The sequence below is a fragment of the Canis lupus genome, chromosome 1, assembly GCF_011100685.1.
Source record: "Canis lupus familiaris isolate Mischka breed German Shepherd chromosome 1, alternate assembly UU_Cfam_GSD_1.0, whole genome shotgun sequence".
Taxonomy (NCBI): Eukaryota; Metazoa; Chordata; class Mammalia; order Carnivora; family Canidae; genus Canis; species Canis lupus.
In genome coordinates, this window is record NC_049222.1 from 110,725,000 (window position 1) to 110,749,736 (window position 24,737).

Below are 24,737 nucleotides of genomic sequence, written 5' to 3' on the forward strand. Positions count from 1 at the left end.
GATTCTCTCTTTCCCTTTGCCCCCCTTCCCCTGCCTTATGCGTGTGTGCGTGCATATTCTCTCTCAAAAATAAATGAATAGGGATCCCTGGGTGGCGCAGCGGTTTGGCGCCTGCCTTTGGCCCAGAGCGCGATCCTGGAGACCTGGGATCGAATCCCACGTCAGGCTCCCGGTGCATGGAGCCTGCTTCTCCCTCTGCCTGTGTCTCTGCTTCTCTCTCTCTCTCTGTCATAAATAAATAAAAACTAAAAAAAAAAAAACAAAAAAAAACTACAGGCCCAGATGGCTTTGCTGGTAAATTCTTCTAAACATTTAAGGAAGAAACAATACAGGGATCCCTGGGTGGCTCAATGGTTTGGCCCCTGCCTTCCGCCCAGGGTGTGATCCTGGGGTCCCGGGATCGAGTCCCACATCGGGCTCCCTGCATGGAGCCTGCTTCTCCCTCTGCCTGTATGCCTCTGTGTCTCTCATGAATAAATGAATAAAATCTTAAAAAAAAAAAAAGAAAGAAACAATACCATTTTCTAAACTCTTCTAAATAATAGGGAAAGTGGGGACACGTCCTTATTTAATAAGTCCTTACTTAATTCAATAGGATGCTAATAGCAAAAACCTAACAAAGTCATTACAAGAAAGGATGGCCAAGGTCTCTTGTGAACATGGATTCTCATATCCTTTTTTTTATTTTTTTAAGGTTTTATTTATTTATTCATGAGAGACACAGAGAGGCAGAGACACAGGCAGAGGGAGAAGCACGCACCCTGCGGGGAGCCCCATGTGGGGACTCATCCCAGGATCCCTGGGATCACGACCTGAGACAGGCAGGCACTCAACCACTGTGCCACCCAGTCGTCCCTCTTACAAGTTTTAGAATCAACTTGTTCCTAATTATAAAAAGCATGTTAGGAGGTTTACTGGGCTTTTTGAATCTATAGTTCAATTTGGAGAGCCTTAATAACATGAGTGAGTCTTCCAATCCATGAATAGGGTAATAATCTGTTTTGTTTGTTTTTAAGATTTTATTTGTAAGTAATCTCTACACCCAATGTGAACTCACAACCCCGAGATTGAGTCGCATACTACCAACTGAGCCAGCCAGTTGCCTCTTTATCTCTCTATTTTTTATAAGTATTCTTTAATTCCTCTCAGCAATATTTTAAGTCTTCAGGGTAGAGTTCTTGCACATCTTTTGTCCATATATTTCTATATATTTAAAGAGTTTTGGTGCTATTGTGAATGGTATTTTAAAATCCATTGTCTAGGGACCCCTGGGTGGCTCAGCGGTTGAGTGTCTGCCTTTGGCTCGGGTTGTAATCCTAGCGACCCAGGATGGAGTCCCTCATCCGGCTCCCTGGGGAGTCACTTAAGTGACTGAGCCACCTAGGCATCCCAAGTGCTTTTCAAATAAATGCAAAAGGACCTTGCGGTCTTAGAATAAATCCCACTAGATCATGATTTATTATCCTTCTTATATATTGCTGGATTCTGTTTGCTAATATTTTTGTTTAGGATGGATTAGTTGGATTCTGGGCGCCTGGGTAGCACAATTGGTTGAGGGTCTGACTGTTGGTTTTGGCTCAGGTCATGATCTCAGGGTCGTGAGATTGAACCTCAAGTCAGGCTCCACACTCAGCATGGAGTCTGCTTGAGATTCTTTTTCTCCCTCTGCCTCTCCTGCTCATGCTCTCTGTCTCTAAAGTGAATGAATAAATCTTTAAAAAATGAAAAGAGAGCTATGCACTTTAATTTGTATGGTATTGAATGAGCTGGTTTGTCTCTACATTATTAAAATGTATTTATTGATTACCAACATTTTACTTCATTTTGTGATAAACCTCTTCTCTGCTTTTATTTACTGATGACTTCAAGAGTATCACTTGTGATTCCAGGAATGATAAGAGAAAACTGAGAGCTAATAGAACATACCATATGAGTCCAAAAAAACAAAACAAAACAAAAATCCCAACCCCTTGGACCATCTAGAACTTACCCAGGAGGCAGCAGCAAAGGAACCCACCGAGGACAAACAGTGAGCTCTGGCATTTTTCCCATCCAAGGACCACCCTAATAGAAAGATCCTCAACCCTGGCTGCTCTCCCAGGCTGTGTGAGTTAAATCCGCTGATGGATGAGGAGTACCGTCTCCCCATTTTCCGTCTTCTGGGTGAGGCAGAGTTCTGTGACTCAGCTGTTTTACTGCTGGAAAAGCTGCTATTGTAGGTGCCCTAAATGCCCATGGGCAGGGCATGGAAGGCCCAATTGGTCCATCCACATGACAGAAGACAACTCCTTGATAAAAAGAAGCCAAAGAAGTCTGTGGCAACACAAGAGATCTCATAGGCATAATGCAGAGCAAAAGAGGACAGAGCAGGGAATACAAATGATTAACTACAAAGAAATCAGAATAGGACTTAGAGTATACTTATAATCATCTATCATGGGAGGTCAGAATAGTGGTTTCTGGGGGTAATTGGAAGAGGGCTTGAAAGTGGGAGCCTTTCAGAGTGCAGAAATATTCTAGATCTTAATCAGGGTGATGCTTACATATTAAATTTTCTGCTGGTACCTAGCTGCTGAGTTGGAGCATAGGACTCGTGATCACAGAGTTCTGAGTTTAAGCCCCACACTGAGTATAGAGATTATTTAAATATCAAATTAAAAAAAAACATTTTTTTATTAAAGATTTTTTTTTAATTTATTTATTCATAGACACGGGGGGGGGGGGGGGCGCAGAGACACAGGCAGAAGGAGAAGCAGGCTCCATGCAGGGAACCCAATGTGGGACTCCATCCCGGGTCTCCAGGATCACACCCCAGGCTGCAGGCGGCGCCAAACCTCTGCACCACTAGGGCTGCCCCCCAAAAAAAACATTTTTTAAGACACCTGCATGGCTCAGTGGTTGAGCATCTGCCTTTGGCTCAGGTCATGGTCCTGGGGTTCTGGGATCGAGTCCTGAATCAGGTTCCCTACAGGGAGCCTGCTTCTCCCTCTGCCTATGGCTTTGCCTCTCTCTCCCTGTGTGTCTCATGAATAAATAAATAAAATCGTAAAAAAAATTTTTTTAAATTATCCTGCTCTACACTTACTGTGTATTTTATAGAAGTTCTATTTCATTAAAAAGTTAAAAAAAAAAAAAAAAAAAAAAAAGGGCAGCCCAGGTGGCTCAGTGGTTTAGCGCCGCCTTCAGCCCAGGGCCTGATCATGGAGACCCAGGATCAGGTCCCACGTCAGGCTCCCTGCATGGAGCCTACTTCTCCCTCTGCATGTGTCTCTGCCTCTCTCTCTCTCTGTGTGTGTCTCAAATAAATAAATAAATAAATAAATAAATAAATAAATAAATAAATAAATAAAAAAATCTTAAAAAAAAAAAGAATGAATTTAGTGAGGTCACTGGTTAAAAAAAACTGCATTTATATTACATAACTCAGTTTTATTTCTATATACCAGCTGCCACCAAAATGAAAGTGGATTTTTTTTTTTAAGATTTTTTTTTATTTGAGAGAGAGAGAGAGAACATGAGCCGGGGCAAAGGGAGAGGAAGAAGCACCCTCCCCACTGAAAAAAAAAAAAAGACCAACATGGGGCTCAATCCCAGGAACCTGGGATCATGACGTGAGCCAAAGGCAGACACTTAACCAGTGAGCCACCCGGGTGCCCTGAAAGTGGAGTTTAAAATGCTATGAATAATACCATCAAATAAATCAATACAAGGATGCCTGGGTGGCTCAGTGGTCGAGTGTCTGCCTTTGGCTCTGGGCGTGATCCCAGAATGCCAAGATCAGGTACCACATCGGGCTCCCTGCATGGAGCCTGCTTCTCCCTCTGCCTGTGTCTCTGCCTCTCTCTTTCTCTCTGTCTCTCATGAATAAATAAATAAAATCTTTAAAAAATAATCAATACATAACAATAAATACAATCAAAGAAACGGAGAGAAAAAAAATTTAAGCTACACCCAACATGGGGCTCAAACTCACAACCCTGAGATCAAGAGTCACGTGCTCTTCTGACCCAGCCATTCAGATTGCAAAGAAAATTAGAGACTAAGTGGAGACCAAGAGTACATTTATGGATTGTGGATTGAGAGACAACATCGGGAAGATGCCGCTGTCCTGGAAATGATCTGTAAATTCACTGGAATTCCAACCAAAATCTGGGACAATGGCTTTTAGCCTTTTGACTGTATTCCAGTTTACACACACAGTCACACACAAAACAAGGACAAAAGTTTTGTGAAACCATATTTGTCCTGACTACTTAAGATTGCCTTTGATGTTTTCTGTTATATTCTAGGGTGTTTGTTTGTTTTAATATCCATGAGCTTGGGTTCGTTGTTTAATTCCACATACAAGTGAGATTATATGGTATTGGCCTTTCTCTGACTTATTTCTTTTTTCTTTTCTTTTTTTTTTTTTCTGACTTATTTCTCTTAGCTATACACATCACTTATAAAAATAGGGAGTGGAGGAAGGACAGGCTGCATGGGGATAAAGTGATAATCTTTTCTACTGGGACTGAGGGCCCAATAGAAAATGTGTAGAAGGCAGCAAATTTCCAAGTGCAAAGTTCAGAAGAGAGGTGAGCAAGGTACACTTATTTTCAGATGTCAGGGCAATGATGCTAGCAGAAGGCAGGCTGGTGAGGGTGAGATTTGGGGGGCCATTTGGGGTGGACCTAAGGATCAGGGCCAGGTGCATGGGACCCTCTGACTTTCAGCTTTATAGTTTGATTACTTTATTTTCATTCAGTGTGTTACTTTTATTAATGAAAAGAATGGCATTTTTTTGGTGTGTGTTTTTGTCATATTTTAACCAGCTCCTGACTGCTGCCATAGGACAGCCACAGGGGCATGAGGCTGGGGTGGTGACCCGCTGACGCATTCAATGGGGATACTCTAAGCATCACCTGTGTGCCTGGCCTGCTGCTAGCAGGTGCCAGGGATACCCAGTGACTGTGACCATGGGGCTCACGGGGCAGCATGGGAGACAGACTGCAGACAAGTGACTGGATGACAAGACTATTCCCAGTTGTGATAGGTGCTCTGAAGGAAACAATGGCAGGAGGGACAGAGGTCTCTGAATCAGGAGGTCAGGGAGGGGACATTGGTCACAGCCAAGATGGAGTGGATGCGGGTATGGGAGATGTATGCTGAGAGGCCGTGGGGCAGGAGAACACCTGAGTCCCAAGTCTCTGGCCTGGTGACAGGATGGACGAAGAGGAGGAGGAACTGTCCAGTGGGCCAGGGAACCGGGGTCATGTCTGGACACAGTGAATGTGAGGCGTCTGGAAGGCATCTGGGGACCTGCTGGATCTCAATTTTGGCCTGTCCTGGCTCCTCATGGCTGCCCCCTTTCCATCCCCCCATTCCCTCATGGACCTTGTTTCCTGAACCCCAAATCTGGCTGCTGACCTAAGAGACTACCATCAGCCCCTGCTCTGAAAGCCTTCTCTCTCTCACACACACACCCCCTACTTCATTTCCTATGCCTGCGTATGTGCCCCCACCCCTCGTGCCTACACTCAGGCCCGACTGCTGACCCAGGTCTTCGTGCTCTGTCCACAGTGCCATGTGGGGACATTCCCCCAGCAATGCCAGTAGAAGTGGTGCTTTACTTCGTTACCACTTTCCGGCCACAATGCCCTGTGGTCCCGGCGTGAAGGATCAGGTGACAGTTACAGGCCTGGCACCCTTGCGGCTGGGGTTTGGTCATCACCTCCCCATTTTACAGAGGGGGCTCAAAGTGGGCTGTCATTGCAATAGGCGGCAGAGCTTCAGGCTGACCCCGGCTTGACCTCAGTGTGGGAGGGGTCTGGACAGCCAGGACTCCAGGAACCCCACAACACCAGGGCCTCCATAACAGTTCGTGGTAACAGTGCGTGCCGCAGGGGCAGTTCTCGGGGGGCCCTGGGTATGCTCCTTTAGATCTTAACTGCTGAAGGCAAGCAGAGCTCCTCTAAACATTTTTGCTGCCTCACCCCTTTAAAACATTGAAAAGTTATATACCCTCTGGTGCATTTTCAAGGTGACAGCTAAAACTTCTGCATGAAATCAAGTAGATGCAGAGGATATAATTTCTGGTGTGTCATGAATATTGACATTTCCAAGCAGAGTTGGCGCCATCCTTCCTTGGAGGTATCTAATGCAGTCCCCATAACTCTTGTGATTTGGCGCCTGCTACTCTTGGTTTGAAGGGGAGAAAAAAACGAACCTTTTTTTACACTCAGAAATTTCACATTGTTCCTTGACCTTTGTCCTTGAACTTCTACTTACATTTCCCTTGCAGCATTCTTTCTAATAAAGTCTGTGTCAGCAACCAAAACATGTACAGAAATCCAAATTTCAATTTTTGTTTCATTTCTGGTGACCTTAAGGTTATAAATGTTTAAAAATATCTTCCTCTGAAATAAATAAATCTTTAAAAAAAAAAAAAAAAAAAAAAAAGGGCAGCCCTGGTGGCGCAGAGGTTTAGTGCCGCCTGCAGCCCAGGGTGTGATCCTGGAGACCCGGGATCGAGTCCCACATCGGGCTTCCTGCATGGGGACTGCTTCTCCCTCTGCCTGTGTCTCTGCCTCTCTCTCGCTCTCTCTGAATGAATAAATAAATCTTTAAATAAATAAATAAATAAATAAATAAAAATATCTTCCTCTGGATTTTAAAAATTATTAGTGCACACTTCACTTAAAACATTTCATACAGGGGATCCCTGGGTGGCACAGTGGTTTAGCGCCTGCCTTTGGCCCAGGGCGCGATCCTCGAGACCCGGGATCCAATCCCACATCGGACTCCCGGTGCATGGAGCCTGCTTCTCCCTCTGCCTATGTCTCTGCATCTCTCTCTCTCTCTCTCTGTGTGACTATCATAAATTAAAAAAAAAAAAAAAAAAAAAACATTTCATGCATTATGCGTTTGTGTGGATAATTATGAAACATTGAAAGCAAAGCGCTGTTGGACACGAACCTCCAAATGAACTAGACAGCGATGTCATGTATCCTGGATGAATATGAATTACTGCAGAGGGAGTCAGGGTCCGGCATCAGTTCTGCCTTGGTTTTTTAAGACTCACATGCTGAGAATCTCCCTGCACAAAGAAACAGCTAGGCAAGAAAGCTCTCGTTCCAGCAGTACCAGTCAGCTCATGAGCTTCTTTCAAGGTACGTGCCCTACACCTCACCACGAAGAGCTCACAAGGCCGTTAGCTACATCCTCAGGGTTGGTGAAAATTAAGGATGGGAGCCACCAGACCTGCCGAGAGGATGGTCTGTGGACAGGTCTGTGAACCCCTGTTCACAGTTGCTTTGCGTGCATTCCCACATTCCGGCTCCCCTTTCTTTGGAGCTAGGAGGTCCCACTACCCTGCAGCACTAACTCGGAATTAGGGGAAGATTCAAAAAGAAAGACAGGGCAGGGGTAGGGGGTATTGAAGGTCTGCCTTTCTTCTGAGAAGTGGGTTGGAGACTGTGTCAGGGGAGGAGGATGCTTGGCTGTCCTGCTGGTGGCTTGATGGGAGGAGCAGAGGGAGCTAAGACTCTGGCAATTAAGCCTTCACACCTTCCAGGGACTTTGTGTCCTGGGAGCTCCTTGTAACCCTACAGGGGCGTGTGTCTCCATCCCACCCCCAAGTCTAAGGATTTCCCCTCCTGGGCAGGGTTTCTTATTCCTGGATGCTTGGCAAAATCCTCTGGGAATTTTTAAAAGATACCTTGGGATCACCCCAGGCCAGTGACACAAGATCCCTGGGCTAGGCCAGTGCAGATCTTGTTTAAGGCAATGCCCCTGGTGATTCTGGCTGTGGTGTCCCAGGTGCTCCAGCCTGGACACCGAAATGCGGAGGGGTGGGGTTTGTAGGGGTCTCCTGGCGCACGACCTGACCCCTCTCTTCCCCCACAGTGTACCACTGGGTGGAGATGCGGACCAAGATGCGCATCATGGGCTTCCGGGGCACAGTCATCAAGCCCCTGAACGAGGAGGCTGCCGCCGAGCTGGGTGCTGAGCTGCTGGGCGAGGCCACCATCTTCATCGTGGGCGGTGGCTGCTTGGTTCTGGAGTACTCGCGCCACCAGGCGCACCAGCGTCACAAGGAGGAGGAGCAGCGCGCCGCCTGGGACTCCATGCAGGACGAGGTGGGCCGCCTGGCGCTGGCGCTGGAGACCCTGCAGGCGCAGGTGCAGGCGACGTCGCAGCAGAGCGCCCTGGAGGAGCTGCAGGCGCAGATGCGAGAGGTGCGCGCCCAGCTCTGCATCCCGGAGCCATCGTCGGTGTCCCAGGCCACATCCACGTCCAAGGCAGTGTCCGCGTCCCAGGCACAGGAGCCTGCAGAAGTCTGAACTTGGCCGTGGTTGTGTGTGCTCTGATGTGGCCTTCTCCCCATACTCCCCGCTGCCTGTGCTGGCCCAGCGGAAATCACCCGGATCTTGATGGACTTGGATTCAGTCGGCCCCTACCGACCAGTGGTACCTTCCACTGGGGCCAGCCCCCAGCCAGTGAAGGTGCCAGCGTAGCACCCTCCAGCTCTAACTCATAGGTACAGACCACGTGCCCATCGCTGCCCCCTCAACCACACTGACCTGTGAGGTCCTAGCCAGAAGGACAACAGGCTCACTCTTCTGGCAGAAGAGAAAAGGGACCCAGACTTGAGCTGAACCAAGCTGTTACCCCACCCTCACCCCCATTTCTGTGATAAATGTTACCCTTCCCTGGGCGCTCATCGTGTTCACTGGAGCACCCCCTTCCCTTTGTCAATAGGCACAGACCATTGTAAAGAAATGCGGTGTCATTCAGTGAACTTCTGTCCCCCTCATCTAAGATTGGCTCTAGCTGGTTTCCCCACTCTTTGAGGGGAATAAAGAAGGGATCCTGCCTTGCAGTGGATCCACTGAATGTTATATCTTCCCCCTTAACCTGATCTGTGGCACCCTACCGAGACCCCCAGATGACTATTCCAGCAGATTCCCCACCCCCCAGTCCTGCAGTCTGGCACAACCCACTGGAATGTCTGTGCAGCGCCTCTCCGGCACTGCCCTCCCAACACCACTTCCATGGGTGGAAAAATTGAACCTGCTCAGGCTGATCCAACCTGCCTTTCCGCCTGGCCCCCTGTCCTCCCTCCTCCAAGTCCCTGAACCTTTCCTGACATGTTGTTTCCTACCTTCCTCACTGTCTCCTTCAGTGGCCTCTCTCAGCGCACTGCCAGCCACGGATTAGATGATCACATTCCTCATGTTCCATCCAAATCTCTTGACCTGTGTGCCCTCGCCCTCCCCCACTGAAGCTCTGGACTGGTCCCACAGCCGCCTTCGTCCAGCGGTGCCCCCCTGCCTCCAGAGCCCTCAGCCCCATCTCCCTCCCATTGGGCCAGGCCACCAGTTGGTCCTAACCTTTATTAGATTCCCAGGGTGACCATAACATGACCACAAATGTGATGGCTTACAGCCACAGAAATGTGTTCTCTCACAGTTCCGGAGGCTGGAGATCTGGAATCAGAGTGTCAGCAGGGCAGCCCTCCATCTGAGGGGCATTGGTGGGAAGATCCTTCCTTGCCTCTTTTAACTTCAGTGACTGCACATCTCCAGTCTCTGCCTCTGTCTCCATGTGGCCTCTTGTGTCTCCTGGAAAGGCACCTGTCATTGGATTTAGGGCCCACCCTAAATCTAGGATGATGTCACTTCGGGATCCTTATTTACAGAGTTGGGGTTTTGTTGTTTTGTTTTCCCAGCTATGCTTACAGTCACAGGTTCCATGAGTTATCGTGTGGGAGCCACTGTTCAACCCACTATACCTCTGCACCCCAAGAGTATGCTGGGACTCTTGCCCATCCCACGGGATGTGTGGCCTTTCCCTCAGGGGTGATAGGAACCAGGAACCAGCCTTTGCTGCTGGGTCTCTTCCAGGAATCTCACTGATGCAGGAGGGCTGTGGCTCCCAGCAGTCTGCATTCTGTTCTGCAAACTGTCAATGCTCTATTGCCTGAGTAAAAGCCCGAGAGTGAGGAAGTCATCTTAAGGATGTCTGAGGACATAAGGATCCTCAAAATTGGTACAAGCCTCGTTAAAATTAGAGAAGCTGATGTGCACTAAATTAGGGCAGTCATCTTATGAACTCTTTCCCAGATTGGGAAATAAGCCGAGGGGAAGCAAAGGGACATGCCCAAGGCCACGAAGCCAATGAGGGACTGGCTGTCCATGGTAATAAGAGAAGTAATAAGTACATAAGAAGAATGGGGGCGAGGGCTCAAGGAAGGAGATGGGGAAGGGGTGCAGGGTGCTGGAAAGCGCCAGTGCTAGCCGAGGAAGGGGAGCAGGGAGGCAGTTACTGGGGAGGAAGAGTGGTTAGGGACCTACACAGAAGCCCAAGGCATTTCCCAGAGACAGTGTTGAGAGTGGGGCACCTTCAATTTCCAGTCCAAGCAGTCCCAGACCACACCCGAAATCTTAGCATTTAATGAGCAGAGTTAGATCCAAGATCCACCTTACCTGGCCAGGTTCCAAAAAACTGTAGGTGAAGTGGGAGAAACAGGCTTGCTCACCACTCTTTCCTTCTTCACCTCACCTCCAGGGGTTGGGGTGGGGGTTGGCGGGGTGATCTGGACACCACACCTCCCTAGACAGAAAACCAAGACACTGGGGTCCTGAAAGATCATTGTAATTCCTTCTAGAAGGGGAGGAGAAGCTGACCGTAGAGGGAGCTGAGGAGGTGGGTCCTGGGTGGAGGTGTCTTTAAAGTCAGAAGTGACCTTACTGGATAAATGAGAAGATGGCCAGAGATATCAGTGTGGATAGAGCCAGCTGAGCAGGCTTAGTACCCAGTTTCCATGGCTACTCCTGGAGGCCCCCTGTGGCACTGATCCGTCTCTGGAGCACAGGTTGCTGGACGTCAGCGACTGATGTATCCTCCCCTCCACCCATCATGTCAATACATAGTGGCCATTAACAGTATTTTCTCCATTTCATTCATGAGAAAATCAAGGCACAGAAAGGGGAGAGTCACCCACCCAAGGACACACAGGCAGGAAAGAAGCAGGAGTTGGACCAGAAGATGGACAGTGCACCAGAGCCCGAGGTCCTAACCCTTGCACCATCTTGACCCTGATGTGGCATCATTCTCACATCCCTGAGACTCAGAACTCAGCCCTGCGTGGCCTTCCATGAGGCAAGATCTTGTGGGATGCATGGGCTTCACCCACTGGGTGGGATCAGGGTGTGTGGAAATGCAAAGAATCCCCTCTCAAAATGCACAAGGCTGAGACCAAAGGATGGTTCATCACTCTGGTTTCCTGCTAAAGTTTTGTATACATTCTCGACTTGGGGAAGGGGGTAGAATAAATTTATAAATGAGGTTGGTTGTCTTCAAGTTCGTGTATTTTTTCATATGTGTGTGTGTGTGTGTGTGTGTGTATACACACACACATTTTAGAAACCCCATTACAACCTTAGAAAAAATGTCTTTGATTATTCTTTCATTCGAGAAACTTTCAGTTGTCCACTGTGTGCCCCAATCTGTTTTGTGTCGCGCTGGGGTCCCAGCAGTGAGCGGGACAGCTGCAACCCTGCCTTCACTGCTCTCCCAGTCAGAGAGGGGAAGAGCACATACAGACATTTGCTTTTCCAGCATTACCTGCCTGCCCCTCCATGACTGGGGAAGAAGGAGCCCGGCTGAATCCAGACCCTCCCCTTCCTGAGCACTCAGCACAAGCACAGGGGTAAAACACAAAACCCATGAACACTGGCTCCTAGAAGCCTCATACTGTCCCCATCCCTGGCTAGGCCCTGTTGTCCACTCTGTTGGTTTCCCATTCAGGCAGGCCTTGCCTGGAGAAAGCCACCCCTAGAGAAAGTGGATTTCAGTAAGCCCCTGCCTGATTCATGGGGCCCTATGGCCGTCCCTGTGCTAGCCACTGTTAACTCTTGAAGGGCCAGGCCTGGGCTCCCCACCCCAATGGACTGAGGGAGGGAAGCGTGCCCAAAGGAGAATCCAGTAGGCATCTTTCCACCCACTCGTTAGACAAATGTTTACTGAGCACATGCTGCATGCCAGGCCCCATTGTAGTAGCTGGGAATGAGCCAGGAACAAGACGAGGGCTCTCACCATCATGGAGCTGACATGTAGCGCGGGAGATGGGCAGTAAAGAGGTGAAGGGCTGGTCCTGTGGCAGTGTTCAGGATTAATGGCTCATTTAGATCAGGATGGCTCTTTTGAGATGAACCCCAATGTCAGAGTTGAGTTTTTGCAATAGATATCATATGGCCTTCAGAAATGAAACCATTTACTATCTGGCCCTTTACATCAAGAGGTTACTGACCCGGAGCCCCTGGCTGGCTCAGTCAGAAGAGCATTCGACTCTTGACCTTAGGGCCCTTGACCTAGGGGTCATGAGTTCGAGCCCCATGTTAGATGTAGAGAGTACTTAAATAAACAAACCTTATAAAAAGAGAAAAAGTTTACTGATCCATAAAATAGACTAAGGAAGGGGAGTCAGCGGGAATGAAGACTGGCACCCTTGTCTCAGTTGTCCTAGTTCTGGAGGCTCCTGCCAGCTCTGGGCACCGTGTAGGACCGAGAATGAGACCGGTGACAACATCTCGCTTCAATGACTCCAGACCCAGCTCTGCTTCTTTCCCTCCCCACCTGTAGGCATCATTCCACCAAAGACTCTGCCATAACCCTATCACACACACATCACAAGTGTCTATGGGGCGCCTGGGTGGCTCAGTTGGTTGAACGTCTAACTCTTGATTTTGGCTCAGGTCATGATCTCAGGGTCATGAGATCTGAGCCCTGCGTTGGCCTCCTCGTTCAGCGTGGAGACTGCTTGTCCCTCTCCCTCTGCTCCTCCTCTCTCTCTCTCTCTCAAATAAATAAAGTCTTTAAAAAAAGTCTCCATCTCAGCCCATGGTGGCAAGCCATAGTGAGAAGCAGAGTTTATGCCATATACCTATTTATATAATTCACTGTTCACACTTACGAATGTATTATAAATATGGCATAATCCATGCATTATGGGACAGTATATAACAGAATATGAAAATATTTTTATGTAATATGTAACAACATTGTATAGCATATGCTGTGTGTGCTTGTCATTGGAATGAAAATTTCACTAAATACCGTTAGTATGTACAGTGCAATCTGATACTTCTTACTGTGTTCCTTTTCATGAAGAAAAGCTACAGATACAGATGTGTCCTATGTGCCTAATATGTGTGATAAACATACACAACTCGTTCTATGTATTCTCTAACACATATGCTGACGTCATACATCATATATTACATATGTGGTCAGAACAGAAGTTTTGCTACCTGCTAATTGCCCTTACCACGTGCCATGCACTCTGTTCCTTTCTTTTTATTCTATCTCATAAAGAAAGGCCCATATATATGGACGAATTATGCGGATCTACATAAAGGGGGCTGCCTTGGGCCCTTGGCTTGTGTTCTAGGTGAGGCATGAGCCACAGGAGGCTCTGAGCAGAGGAGGGACGTGAGTTGACTTAGGATCCCCCCTGACCGGCTGTGGGGGGCAATGATGGAAGCTGCCAGCCCAGGGAAGAGATGACTGTGATTGTCTATGTGTGGGGGTCACGGTGGCTGGACCGGGGGGAGACAGCAGAGGTAGGGAGAAGCGGGATTCTGGGCATGCTAATATTTCAGACGTGGAGCAGAGAGGATTTGCTAAGCGAGGGGATGTTGGGGAGTCGCTGACAGCTTCCAAGTCTTGGGAGTCTTGGCTGTGTGCGTCTAGAAGGGAAACCCTGGCAGGTTCTGAGATGGTGAGGCTGCCGCAGACCAGGCACGAGGAGATACTGAGACCCCCTGCCCTTCACTGTCCCCAGATCGCCTCAGATTTGGGCGCCCTCTGACAGGTTTTTGTTATTTGTCCTGAAGTGTATTGGCAAGGGCTGGAAACACGGTGCTCGTCTTTAACAAACCTCTGACATCACTGAGCTCACGCTCAGGCTGCGTCTCTAACATTCTTTCTCTCGACTCCTCCATCAGGGAACGCTCTTGATGTCCATTTGGGACCTCCTAGAGGAAGGAGGAAAGGGAAGGGTGGCCTGGGACCTGGAATCCTTGGTCTTAGAGTGTCTCTTGGCCCTGGAATGGCAGTGCCCAGGCCAGGCTCCCCGGAAGTGCTCCCGCCAGGTAAGGGTGATTGTGCACCTGGCGGGGGCAGGGGGGGGGTGTCACCGATGACTCCGCCACGTCCAGTGTGCCCACCTTGCTCAAAGGGCCCATCCCCGTGCCTTGATCTGAATTTTGTTCTAAATTGCACACTCTCTTCAAAAAGTTCAGCCATTTCAGAGAAACCAAAGTCCCCTCCTCAAAAGGAATCCTGTCTCCAGTTTGGGGAAACTCTGGCAGCCCTTTTAGGAATGGTCTGGCCATACTTGAGATCCCTTAGGAGCTGTCCACTGCTCTCCTTTTGGGACACTGAGGTCTGCATGTGCTTCTCTGGCCAGTGTCTTTCCTTAGGGAGATACCAAGAGCTGAAGGAACCGAATGCATTAAAAAATATTTATAGTTAATACTAAAACACTCTTAAAAATTCTGTGGAGTAGTAGCAGAGGAACTGTCAACACTTGGAATGTTCCAGCTTGAAAATTTTTCAAACCATAGAAATGCACATGAAATGTAATTATTCTTTTAACTTACATTTTCCTGCTTACCTGTAGGTTGAGTGTCTTGGTAGGCGTTTATCGGACATTTGTGCTGCTTTTGGGAAATGTCTGTTTTCATTGTGCCTATAATATCTGTTTCTGGTATGTGTTGTTCAACTGAAGTTTTTCGTTTTAAAATAACCAAATCAGGGATCCCTGGGTGGCGCAGCGGTTTGGCGCCTGCCTTTGGCCCAGGGCGCGATCCTGGAGACCCGGGATCGAATCCCAAATCGGGCTCCTGGTGCATGGAGCCTGCTTCTCCCTCTGCCAGTGTCTCTGCCTCTCTCTCTCTCTCTCTCTCTCTGTGACTATCATAAATAAATAAAAATTAAAAAAAATAAAAATAAAATAAAATAACCAAATCTGGGGTGCTCGTATGGCTGAGTCGGAAAGAGCGTGTAATTCTCAATCTTGTAATTCTCAATCATGGGGTTGTTTGAGCCTCGTGTTGGGTGTAGGCTTGACTTAAATAAACTAAAAAAAAGTAATAAAATAACCAAACCTGTTAGTCTTTTTCCTTTCAAGCATTTGCATTTCTTTCTGGCCTTATTTGAGAAGGACTCTTTTACTTCAAGGATATCTATCTACAGCTCTATTTTCTCATACTTTCATTCAAGTTTTCTTTTGAGTCATTTGTCAAGAATAGGTTTTTGGGGTGCCCTGGGGGGCTCAGCCAGTTAAGCACCTGCCTTCAGCTCAGGTCATGATCCCAGGGTCCTGGAATCAAGCCCTGAGTCCGGCTCCCTGCTCAGTGAGGAGTCTGCTTCTCCCTCTCCCTCTGCTCCTCCCCCTGCTTGTTCTCTCGCTCTCTCTCCCTCATAAATAAAATCTTTTTTTTTTTAAGTAGCTTTTTGTTATGTTTTAATTTTTGAGGCATGTAAGGTTGGGATCTACATTCCTCAGTTTCCAAATGAATGGTTGGCCCACATCTTGAAGTGTGAGGGATGCCCCATCCTTTCCCACCTCCCCTGAGACTGGACAGCAGTACCTGCTATGTCCCCTTGACACTGGTGCCTCTTTCTCATTCCTGTCCCACCGTCCATTTATGTGTCATGTCCCAACACCATCTTGTTTTGAATGACGAGTTTGAAAATATATTTTGATCTCTTCTGAGCTACCCGGCAGTCTCGTTCTTATTTTCAGATTTACCTGAGTTATTTTTTTGTGCCTTTGCTTCTATTTGATATACATTCTTAAAAAGTTAATAGATTTTATATTTTTTGAGTAGTGTTAAGTTTGCAGAAAAACTGAGCAGAAAGTACAGAGAATTCCCATATATCTCTCCCCAACCTCCTATACACACAAAGCTGCCCCTGCGATTAACATCTGGTGTTCATGAGCTGTATTTGTTACAATTGATGAGTCGATATTAACATTACTAAAGTCCATAGTTTTCTTTTTCTTTTTTTTTTTTTAAAGATTTTATTTATTTATTCATGAGAGACACAGAGAGAGGCAGAGACAGAGGCAGAGGGAGAAGCAGGCTCCTTGCAGGGAGCCTGATGCGGGACTTGATCTTAGGACCCCAGGATCATGTCCTGAGCCAAAGACAGTTGTTCAATCACTGAGCCACCCAGGTGCCCCAAAGTCCTTAGTTTTCACTGGGTTTTCAACTCGGTGTTATACATTCTATGGGGTTGGACAAATGTATAATGCCATATATCCACCAGTACAGTATCACATAGAACAGTTTCCCTGGGGGCATCTGGGTGGCTCAGTGGTTGAGCATCTGCCTTTGGCTCAGGGTGTGATCCTTGGGGTCCTGGGATCAAGTCCCACATCAGGCTCCCCGGAGGGAGCCTGCTTCTCCCTCTGCCTCTCTCTGTGTGTCTGTCATGAATAAATAAATAAAATCTAAAAAAAAAATGGTTTCACTGCCCTAAAAAACCCCTGGGCTACACCTGTTCCTCCCTCCCTCCCCACTCCCTGAGCCTCTGGCAACGCTAAATACTTGGAATCCTATGACACGCAGCCTTTTCAGACTGCCTTCTTTCACTTAGCAATATGCATTCAAGGTTATTAGATGTCTTTTTGTGCTTGGTAGCTCATTTATTTTTATCCTTGAGTAATGTCCCACTGAATGGGCATACCACAATTTGTATATCTACTCACCAATTGTTGAAATGCATTTCTGAAACAGCTCGACTTCCTTGAAAAAAAAACGTCTGCCTTCGGCTTCAGGTCGTCATCTCAGAGTCCTGGGATCGAGCCCCACATTGGGCTCCCGCTCAGCAGGGAGTCCTGCTTCACCCTCTGCTTCTGCCCCTTCTCATGCTTGCTCTCTCTCTCTTTCTCTCTCTCAAATAAATAGGAAAAATATTTTGCTCTTTATGTTGCAAGATTGATTTGGGGGAGAGTTTTTGTTTTTTGTTTTAGGTGTCGTGTTTCCTGTAGAACATCTAGGTTCTGTGGAATAAATTAATAATAATGATGTCAATCTATTGAGTGTTTAGTATCAAGCTGGGTGGTCAGTGCTCTTTATCACAGACCCATTTAATCCCTCCATTACCTCTACCGCAGAGCTTCACTTAGCATCCTAAGGTGCCAGGAATATTGTTGGTGGGACTGAGAGCCAACATCAGTCTTTCCATCTGCAGTGAATGTCATGTATTATCTTAAACGGTGTTCTAAGGGAGGTGCCGCATGTGGCGGATCTGCCAGTTTGGAGTTGGGGGGACGGGAACATCTAAGCACAGGTTAGAGTTTGTCTTCCAGGCCTTAGCATGCCCAGAGTTGCCACGTCCTGCACGAGCGTGAGCATCTCCTAGGGCCATGCCACCAGATGTTGTGCCAACCGTGTGTCTGCATCTCACTTGGGACACACTATGGTCACATGGAAACATAGTGCCTGGCTAGTCACGACCGAGCAGGGAAAGTGGTAGAAGATGAACACTCACTCTGCTCTCTGCAGCTCTCCTAAACCAAGTTCCAGTTATGTAAAAACAGAGAAATGCAGCATCACTGAGAAACAAAAGGTGTGGGGTAAAGAGAAAGTCCCTCAGAGGGCCCTGTTGCAGCCCTGTGCCCTCTCCTCTCACCCCATGTCTTAGTTACTGCCCAGATGACTCAAACTTTAACAGTTTTTTTTTTTTTAAGATTTGATTGATTTATTTGACACAGAGAGAAAGAGCGTAAGCACACAAGCAGGGAGGAGAGCAGAGGGAGAGGGAGAAGCAGACTCCCCAAGGAGCAAGGAACCTGATGTGGGGCTCAATCCCAGGACCCCAGCATCATGACATGAGTCAAAGGCAGATGCTTAACCAACTGAGCCACCCAGGTGCCCCAAACATTAACAGTTTAAAGCAAAAACCAATATTGCTGAGGCTCAGAAAGTTAGGCTTAGCTGGGCACTTCTGGGTGGTTCTGGCCCTGGATCTCTCGTGAGGTTCAGACTGGGGCTGCAGTCATCCAAAGACTTGACAGGTGCACAGTCCAGTTGCAAGGAGGCTTACACACGAGGCCAGCAAATTGGTGTTGGCTGTTGGTAGGTGCCTCAGTTTCTCCCCACCAGGACCTCTCTAGTGTGGACCCTTTACGCCTCCCTCTGTCTCTCTCTAATACTCCTGCATTTGCTGAGTCAGTGAATCCTTGAGAATCACAGGATACCTGGCCAAATCGCAGCCAGCCTGTAGCCTCCAGGCCCTTCTACCCTGAATCTGGAGTGGGCTGGTGCTCGCTTCGGCAGCACATATAGTAAAATTGGAGTGGGCTGAATGGTGCGCTCCCCTCCCTCCAAAGAGCACAGGTCCTAATCCGTGGGACCTGTAAATGTGACCTCATGTGATAAAAGTTTTACAGATGTGAGGAAGTTAAAGATCTTGAGATGCAGAGATTTTTCTGGATTGTCCAACCGAGTCCTAACTGCCATCACAGTGTGCTCACAAGAGATGGTCAGAGGGAGATCACACACAGAGGAGAGGCCATGTGAAGGTGGAGTTGGAGATGGGGTGGGGCAGCCAGAAGCCCAGGAATGCCAGCAGCCACCAGAAGTTGGAAGCCACAGAGAATCGACTCTTCTCTTGAGCTTTTGGAGGGACTGCAGCCCACCTGACACCTTGATCTTGGCCCAGTGATGCTGATTTTGGACTGTCCTCCACAACTGTGAGAGGAAAAAAAATCTGGATTAAGTCCTCAAGTTCATGGTAATATGTTACAGCAGCCAGAGGAGACTAATACATTCCCACAGTCTCTGATGACTCCCCCTGAATAGCTCTGACCTCTCAAAGAAAGAACAAGCCTACTCCACTTTGCTGGTGGTCTGAGGGGGCCCGGATCTTCCAGAGACTTCTTGTGACTTTCTGCTGTGTTGTCTGGGACCAAAAAAATCATTTCTTGACTATGGATATAGATATTTTCATGGGATGTTTGTTTGTTTGTTTGTTTGTTTAAAAGATTTTATTTATTTATTTCACATAGAAAGAGAGGGAGAGAGAGAGAGCATAAGCAGGAGCAGCAGGCAGAGGGAGAGGGAGAAGCAGGCTCCCCGTGGAGCAAGGGTGCAGGGCTCCATCCCAGGACCTGGGGTCATGACCCAAGCCAAAGGCATATGATTAACCAACTGAGCCACCCAGATGCCCCTCCACTGGGATATCTTCACACAAGACTGTGCACAAATCTTCGTATGGATTTTATTTTCTTTTTCTTTTTTTTTAAGATTTTATGTATTTATTCATGATAGACATAGAGAGAGAGGCAGAGACACAGGAGGAGGGAGAAGCAAGCTCGATCCCGGGAACCTGACGCAGGACTCGATCCCGGGACTCCAGGATCACGCTCTGGGCCAAAGGCAGGCACTAAACCACTGAGCCACCCAGCGAGCCCCTCTTTTTTTTTTTTTTAAGATTTATTTATTTATTCATGAGAGACACACACACACACACAGAGTGGCAGAGACATAGGCAGAGGGAGAAGCAGGCTCCATGCAGGCAGCGCGATGCAGGACTCAGTCCTGGATCCTGGGATCAGAACCTGAGCCAAAGGTAGATGTTCAACCACTGAGCCACAGGTGTCCCTTTACGCGGATTTTCATTCTATTCTGTAACACGTAGGAAGAGAAACCCAGACACCCTGGTGTCCAGGTTTAGAGACAGAGTTTCTCTTGGCCTTGAAATACCCCCATGAGAGAACCCTTGAAGGGGGCAGCAGGTGGCACTGCTGGTGGCTGGTGGCCATTGGGTGGTTTCCACGTGGCCTTGACTTCCAACAACCAGATGAGCCTCTTTTCTTGGCCCACACACCCATTCCTGCACACATGTGGAGTCAGACATTCTTGTGGGACACCCAGGGGACTTCCTATCACAGACATGGGGATCTGGGACCTGGGGGGCAGTGAGGATGGACTCAGAGAACCAGAGGAGGTGCCCCACTGACTTGCAGACAAAAAGGACACTCCTCTCCAGACATGTCACTTTGGGGGCTGTGGGGAGAGACCACGAACACCCCAGCCCACCTCTGGCTGGATAAGAAGTTCTTCTGCGTACCCTTCACCTGGTGACAGGTAAACTGGGCCCAGAGAGGGCGGGACACTTGTCCAGGGTCACCCAGCGGGAAGCTGGGTCACAGCTAAGTGTTGACACTGGTAGCATATGTCTCTCCGTGGAGTGCAGAGCTCCTGGAAGGAAAGGAAAGAGGAATGGGTCTCTGTGTCCCCAGGAGAGCCGAAGGATCAGAAGGGGAAGGAAGCCACCAAAAGGGCCAGGACCTACCTAGGATTTTCTGGATGTAGGTCCTGCAGTCTTCAGCCTCAGACTTCTGGGGATCCATGGGGATGACGATGAACTTGTCCCAGGTGTAGCAGCATCTCTGGGTGGGGCGTTGGAAGGGATAGAAGTCTCTACAGCAACTCCACTTGGAGTCTCTGGGGCCCAGGGCCACATTGCCACAGAGCAGCCTTCTTTCCTTTCTTACCATTAGCACCTCTCCTGGGGATCAGACACGGCTCAGCCTCCACCCTTCTTCCACTCCTTATTTCCCTCGCCCTTTTATTTCTTTAAGATTTTATTTATTTATTTATTTATTTATTTATTTATTTATTTATGCATGAGAGACAGAGCGAGAGGCAGAGACACGGGCAGAGGGAGGATCAGGCTCCATGCCGGGAGCCGGATGTGGGACTGGATCCCCAGGACCCCAGGATCACACAACCTGGGCTGAAGGAGGCACTAAACCGCTGAGCCACCTGGACTGCCCCTTATTTATTTATTTGAGAGTCAGACAGCCAGCCAGAGAGAGCACAGCAGGGAGGAGAGGGAGAAGCAGGCTCCCCACTGAGCAGGGAGCCCACTGGGGGGGCTGGATCCCAGGACCCTGAGATCATGACCTGAGCCAAAGGCAGATGCTTAACCCACTGAACCACCCAGGTGCCTCGCCTTTTTTTTTTTTTTTTTTAAGACACCAAGTGGGGTTGCAATACAGAAATGCTCATAGAGAAGGTTCACAAAAAAAGAAAGAAAGAAAGAAAGAAAGAAAGAAAGAAAGAAAGAAAGAAAGAAAGAAAGAAAGAAAGAAAGAAAGGTTCACCAGGACAGTCCCTGTGGCGCAGCGGTTTAGCGCCACCTGCAGCCTAGGGTGTGACCCTGGAGACCTGGGGATCGAGTCCCACGTGGGGCTCCCTGCATGGAGCCTGCTTCTCCCTCTGCCTGTGTCTCTGCCTCTCTGTCTCTATGAATAAATAAAATCTTTAAAAAAAGAAAGAAAGAAGAAAGAAAGAAGAAAGAAAGAAAGAAAGAAAGAAAGAAAGAAAGAAAGAAAGAAAGAAAGAAAGAAAGAAAGAAAGAAAGAAAGAAAGAAAGAAGAAAGAAAAAAGCTTCACCAGCTGGGCCCATAATGAGACGGGCTTCTTGACTTTAGCACTTTTTTTTCTTTTTTTTTTTTAAGATTTTATCCACTTACCCAAGCCAAGGGCAGATGCTCAACCACTGAGCCACCCAGATGTCCCGACTTTGGCTCTTGACATGGCCGATCACACCCTTTCTCCCTCTGAGCCCAGCAGATGTCCCATTTCTTTTTTTTTTTTTTTTTTTATTCATCAGAGACACACAGAGAGGCAGAGACATAGGCACTTATGTCAGACACCTTAACCGCTGAGCCACCCAGGCGACCCAGATGTCCCATTTCTGCTCCCACCCAAGAAGTACTCCCTAGCTCCAGCACCCACACTCAGCTTGAGGGGTGTCCTCATAGGGGCTCCCCAAGAACCCGAAGCGGGGAGTGGCAGGAGGTAGGTCAGAACTGCAACCCTGAGGCTGGCACTTGAGCAGAGCAGAGATGCTCCCTGACTGCAGGCAACCCTCTAGCCCTTCCCTTCTGGGCCCCACCCAGCACCGCCTGCCTTCCCTGTCCAGGCCCCTGTGGGCCGAGGATGGGGTCCCCAATGGCAGCTCTGTCCTAGTACCGGCCCCTCTGCTTTTATGGTTTGGGTTTGAGGTTTGCATAATCCCAGTTTGTGAGAGCCCTAAAGATCTGACCCTGTCTCCTGCTGTTTCCCTGACTTACCTCAGGTCATGGGGGGAAGGGTCCCACCCCCACCCCCACCCCGCAAAGCCAGCTCTGCAGTCTCCCCTTCAGAGGAATCACAGCCTGTGATTCTTAAGGGGCTGGAGCCCTTGAACCCCTGGCCAGGGATCCCAGCTCCTCCAGAGATTGAGGTTCAGTTTATCACTCGGTGTCTCAATTGAACTGGCTGCTATTTCATATTTGCCTCTCAGACATCCCCAGAAAGCCCTTCTGTCCTCTGCCTCTCACTGCTGCTCGGCCACCTCAGGGGGGTCAGACCTCCCGGCCCCCCACACCATGCATACTCGCCTTTGGAGGGATGGAGGCTTCCGTGCAGAAATGGAAGCAGCAGGTGGAAGAGAACTGCAAGGGAGAGAGATATGAAGGTGGAGGAGCCTCTGGAGAGAGGGAACAGGTGGTGGGAGGCCCTTACCTAAGAAGATGAGGAGTCTGGACTCCCAGCCAGTGCTGCTCCTGGGCACTGGCCTGCACCTGGCTGTCCCTTGTTGGTGCCTATCATGGCAGCCACAGCTTGTGTGTGGGGAGAAGGTTACTAATCACCTCCCTTTGTAATTGGAGGGTAATGAAGAACATATCTGTTGACTGGTTTTACCAGTTCCATATAGCTTTGGAAGCCTTTGTTAAATTCCTAAGTGATAACTGTATTTTTGTTATGCTCCTAAAGTGACTTTGAGTGGGGCTGATTGGGAAGACCTCACATAAGATTATGACTAAACCTGGGGGGTGGCTCAGTGGTTGAGGGTCTGCCTTTGGCTCAGGTCGTGATCCTGGGGTCCTGGGATGGAGTCCTGCATCAGGCTCCCCGCAGGGAGCCTGCTTCTCCTTCTACCTGTGTCTCTGCCTCTCTCTCTGTGACTCTCATGAATAAATAAATAAAAACATAAAATATTTTAGCAGCCACATTCAAAACACAAAAAGAAACCAGTAAAATTAATTTAATTTAATTAATTTATTTTTTTAAAGATTTTATTTATTCACAAGAGACAGAGAGAGAGACAGAGAGAGGCAGAGAGACAGGCAGAGGGAGAAGCAGGCTCCATGCAGGGAGCCCCACGTGGGACTTGATCCCGGGTCTCCAGGGTAAGGCCCTGGGCTGAAGGCGGCGCTAAACTGCTGAACCACCTGGGCTGCCCCAGTAAAATCAATTTTAAGGATATATTTTGCTTTGCCTGATATGTCCAAAATATTATCATTTCAACATGTAACCAGTATAAACATTAGTACTGAGAAACCCTACCTTTTTTTTTTCATACCAAGTCTTCAGATCTATTTCTGTGTTTTCACCTACAAAGAAGCCACTTTTTGGCTAGTGACATTTCAAGTGCTCAATAGACACCTGTGACCAGTGGCTAGGAGAGTGTTGCTTAGCTCTGGAACCTTCTAACAGAAAGGGAAACCTAGTACTAGCCATTAGAGAAAAGGAACTTTTTATTTTATTAAGAGCAAAAATTGGGACACCTCAGTGGTTGAGCACCTGCCTTCAGCTCAGGTCATAATTCCACGGTCCTGGGATTGTGTCCCGCATCAGGCTCCCCACAGGGAGTCTGCTTCTCCCTCTGCCTGTGTCTCTGCCTCTTTCTCGGTGTCTCTCGTGAATAAATAAATAAAATCTTAAAAAAAAAAAAAAAAAAGAGGGATCCCTGGGTGACGCAACAGTTTAGCGCCTGCCTTTGGAGGCGATCCTGGAGACCCGGGATCAAGTCCCACGTCAGGCTCCCGGTGCATGGAGCCTGCTTCTCCTTCTGCCTGTGTCTCTGCCTCTCTCTCTCTCTCTCTCTCTCTATGTGGGACTATCATAAATAAATAAAAATTAAAAAAAAAAAGATTATGACTAAACCTGCCTGACTTTCTGGCTCAATCACAGAGCCAGGAATTCCATCCCTCTTGCCCACCTGGTGGGCCTGAGCCAATTCCTGGTTGGCAGCCCTATTTGAAGGGCGGGTGGAAAGCGTTCTCCCGTGGAAGCTCCAGGATCCCTCCTACGCCTTACCTCCTGTGTATCTTTTATTATAAAACCACAACTGTAGGCATAATGTTTTCAGGGCATTCTGTGAGTTGTTATAGCAAACTTTTGGACCTGAGGGAGTTGGCAGGAGCCCTCGAATTTGTAGCTGGTTGGTCAGAAGTGCAGGTGGCTTGGGAACCCCTGCTCATGGTTGCTGCCTGGGGTGGGAAAAGTCTTTGGGACGGAGCCTTCACCCTGTGGAGTCTGCACTGATGCTGGGGGATTATTGCCAGAATTGCATGGCAGTACACCATACCTGTCGGCCAGCTGGGGGTGAACCAAAGCAGTACCTGGACTCGTTTCTCACGACCAAATTATCTTTTCTTCTTAAGTGGACAAAATGTACATAACATACACGCAATCATTTTAGCCATTTTAAGTATTTAATTCAGTGGCATTAAGTACACCTACAGAGTTGTGTAACCATCACCACCCTCTTTGTCTAGAATTTTTTCATCATGCCAAACAGAAACCCAGTACCTCTTAAACAACCAAGTTAGTTTCTCTTCCCCCTTTTTTTGCTACAAATAGGGCCCCTCATTCCTCTCTTCAGAAAGTAATTACAGG

At 48.2% G+C, this 24,737-nt stretch overlaps 1 protein-coding gene across 2 annotated transcripts in view; it reads left to right on the plus strand.

Annotated features, from left to right (window-relative positions):
- OPA3 (outer mitochondrial membrane lipid metabolism regulator OPA3) overlaps positions 1-24,737 on the plus strand; it is a 73,026-nt gene that overhangs the window by 36,353 nt on the left and 11,936 nt on the right. Inside the window, exon 2 of one of the 2 annotated variants that reach the window (XM_038528567.1) lies at positions 7,885-11,343. The exons of the other annotated variant lie outside the window; for it this stretch is intronic. Within the exon in view, the coding sequence (XP_038384495.1) occupies positions 7,885-8,321 (437 nt within the window). The 3' untranslated portion in view covers positions 8,322-11,343. Of the gene's footprint in view, positions 1-7,884; positions 11,344-24,737 lie in introns of those variants that run through there. 2 annotated transcript variants of the gene reach the window in all.